Source organism: Ceratosolen solmsi, unplaced genomic scaffold (assembly GCF_000503995.2).
Source record: "Ceratosolen solmsi marchali unplaced genomic scaffold, CerSol_1.0 scaffold16, whole genome shotgun sequence".
Taxonomy (NCBI): Eukaryota; Metazoa; Arthropoda; class Insecta; order Hymenoptera; family Agaonidae; genus Ceratosolen; species Ceratosolen solmsi.
In genome coordinates, this window is record NW_011948451.1 from 557,922 (window position 1) to 560,325 (window position 2,404).

General features: G+C 27.2%; 1 protein-coding gene across 1 annotated transcript in view; it reads left to right on the forward strand.

Annotated features, from left to right (window-relative positions):
* LOC105366594 (cyclin-T) overlaps positions 1-1,819 on the forward strand; it is a 14,850-nt gene extending 13,031 nt beyond the window's left edge. The window contains exon 10 of the mRNA XM_011505092.1: positions 1,703-1,819. Within this exon, the coding sequence (XP_011503394.1) occupies positions 1,703-1,819 (117 nt within the window). The remainder of the gene's footprint in view (positions 1-1,702) is intronic.
* The last annotated feature ends 585 nt before the right edge of the window (positions 1,820-2,404 follow it).

The window sequence follows — 2,404 nt, forward strand, 5'->3', positions numbered from 1 at the left end:
TATATATGTATATATATATATATACACACACACACACACACACACACACACACATATATATATACGCGCGCGCGCGCGCGCGCAGACACACGTATACACATACACATCGCACCGTACACACGCACGCACACACTCTTTTCACAATCCATTTTTCTCTAGCTTCAATGAGAATATATGAAAGTTTTTACTTTATATTGTTTATAATAAATAAAGTGTTTTCTATAAGAGAAGACTTCAAATTTTTTTTAACGTATGAGTTTCGTATGTATGAATGTATGTGTACGTTCTTAAGTATCCTTTTATACATAATTTTTAGTTTGTACATAAATAATTTTAGTCTTAAAAGCTGGACGTGGAAGTTAGTTATTTAGTTTTATAAATTTTGTAAAGACAAAGTAAAGAGAAACTAAAATTTAACGACATAATCAATTTGCGTGAAACGTGATTTGTCAGTTTACGTATTTTGAAGTGTTTGCTGAAAAACTATAAGTTTGTTCGTAATCATCGGTTATAAAAAGATAATAATAATAATAAAGTAGATTTTTGTTTATGACTGCGACACTATAATATTCATGTTATAAAAAATGTGATAATAATATAAAAAATTTTGTAAAAAAAAAATTTGTAATTTAGTTTGATAATGCTTTAGGTGAAAATTACAGATGATAGTAGATTACGTTTATGGAAGCTGAACAATGAAATGAACAAAAATAAGCGAGCCTAAACTTTTCTAATGCTAATTACTCAGTAGTGCCTGCACGTCGATTTTTCTTTAAGTAGTAATCTTTATCTTGCTATACGTATAAATGTAGTACTTAAAATAAAAAAAATTGATTTTCTTCAAGATTTTAAGATATCGTTTTCCTGCATGATCTCTTGAAATCTGAAAACTTATTGTCGTAGGCCTTAATCGTACTTTACATTGATTGTGCATAGAAACGTAAATATACTTTTGCCTTGTATTTTTTGTGCATCAAAAACGTAGAATACCGCTTTTTTCGTTATTTATTTTTAATCTTTCGTATACTTTGCTCTTCCCGCACGCTGTCCAGTTTTTCTTGTAATTGTCATACAATGAATTTTTTATTTTAAGACCATTTGATAAATCAAAGCCTTTATCGAATGAGTGATACAATTTAATGAATAATTACAGTTTAATATAAACTATTCTCTTGTGCGTGTGAAATGAGTTTTTGTAAGGAAATTTTTAATATTAATTAACTTAATTTTTATATAAATTTATCTTACGTAAATTATAAATTATTTAAATACATATAAAAGCTTTATATACTTTTAAAATATGATGTAAATATTATTTTTTTTGTTTTTTTTTTGTTTTACTTTTTTTTTGTTTTTTTGTTTTTTTTTTATTTAATTACTTTTGAAACCCTAGTAATGATAATTCTAGCTGATAAAAAGTAGTATTGCTCATTTGATAATGGAACTATTTATTTTAAAATACTCTTATATAAGTAAAAATGATGTATGATTTTGCTACTCTAAAATATACAACAAAATTTTATTCTCGAAAGGTAGGGAGATGCAACGAGAGAGAGAGAGAGAGAGAAAGAAAGAAAGAAAGAAAGAAAACAAACAAACAGAATTAAATGATACTTTTACTCCCCGTTGATATCTTCCTTTCTTGAATTCGCGGAGTTAGTTTATTTAGATTTTTAATCGAGTTTTTATTTGTATGTTCAAGCCGGACCGATTTTACGAAGCCGTCGAAGTTAAAACAGATTCGGGTGAAGCCGTCGAGGGACTTCCGAAGAAATTCGTACCCACGAGCTACGGTTCGTCCCCGAAATTTTACTCCTAAAATAGAAAAAATAAAAGAAAAAAAAAAGATATCGGTATAAATGGCCTAAAACGTTATGGTGCACTTATATTTTTTTCTGTATCACTTTTGTGTTTTTTTTTTTTTTTTTTTTTTTTTTTTTTTTTTTTTTTTTGTAACCGTGATCGTGTGATAGAATAAAATATGATATTTTGTAAATAGACTTGTTTCTTATATAAGATATATTTATTTTTTTTATACTTCGTTCGTATATAATATTTCGCTGTAAATAAATTAACAAATCGATTCATTGTCCTCAGTTATCGAGGCCAGTAAAAGGATTAATTATACGGCGAGTAATGTCGCAGTAATTGACTGATAATAATGCGTTTTATAAAATGATGTTATGTAACCTTAAATCATCATAGCTTTATTTACTTCACATTTTTATAAAGTTAGTAGATCTAATCATAGAAAATCTATCTCGACGTGAAAACTTTGGAAAATAAAAGTGTAAAATTTGACTGGTAACGTTGAGAAGTTGTAAATATGTTGCGTAAGTCTATTCAAGCTTCAAAAAGTATCGCACAACGTAAAAAAAAAATTTTTTTTTTCTTCTGTGTAATA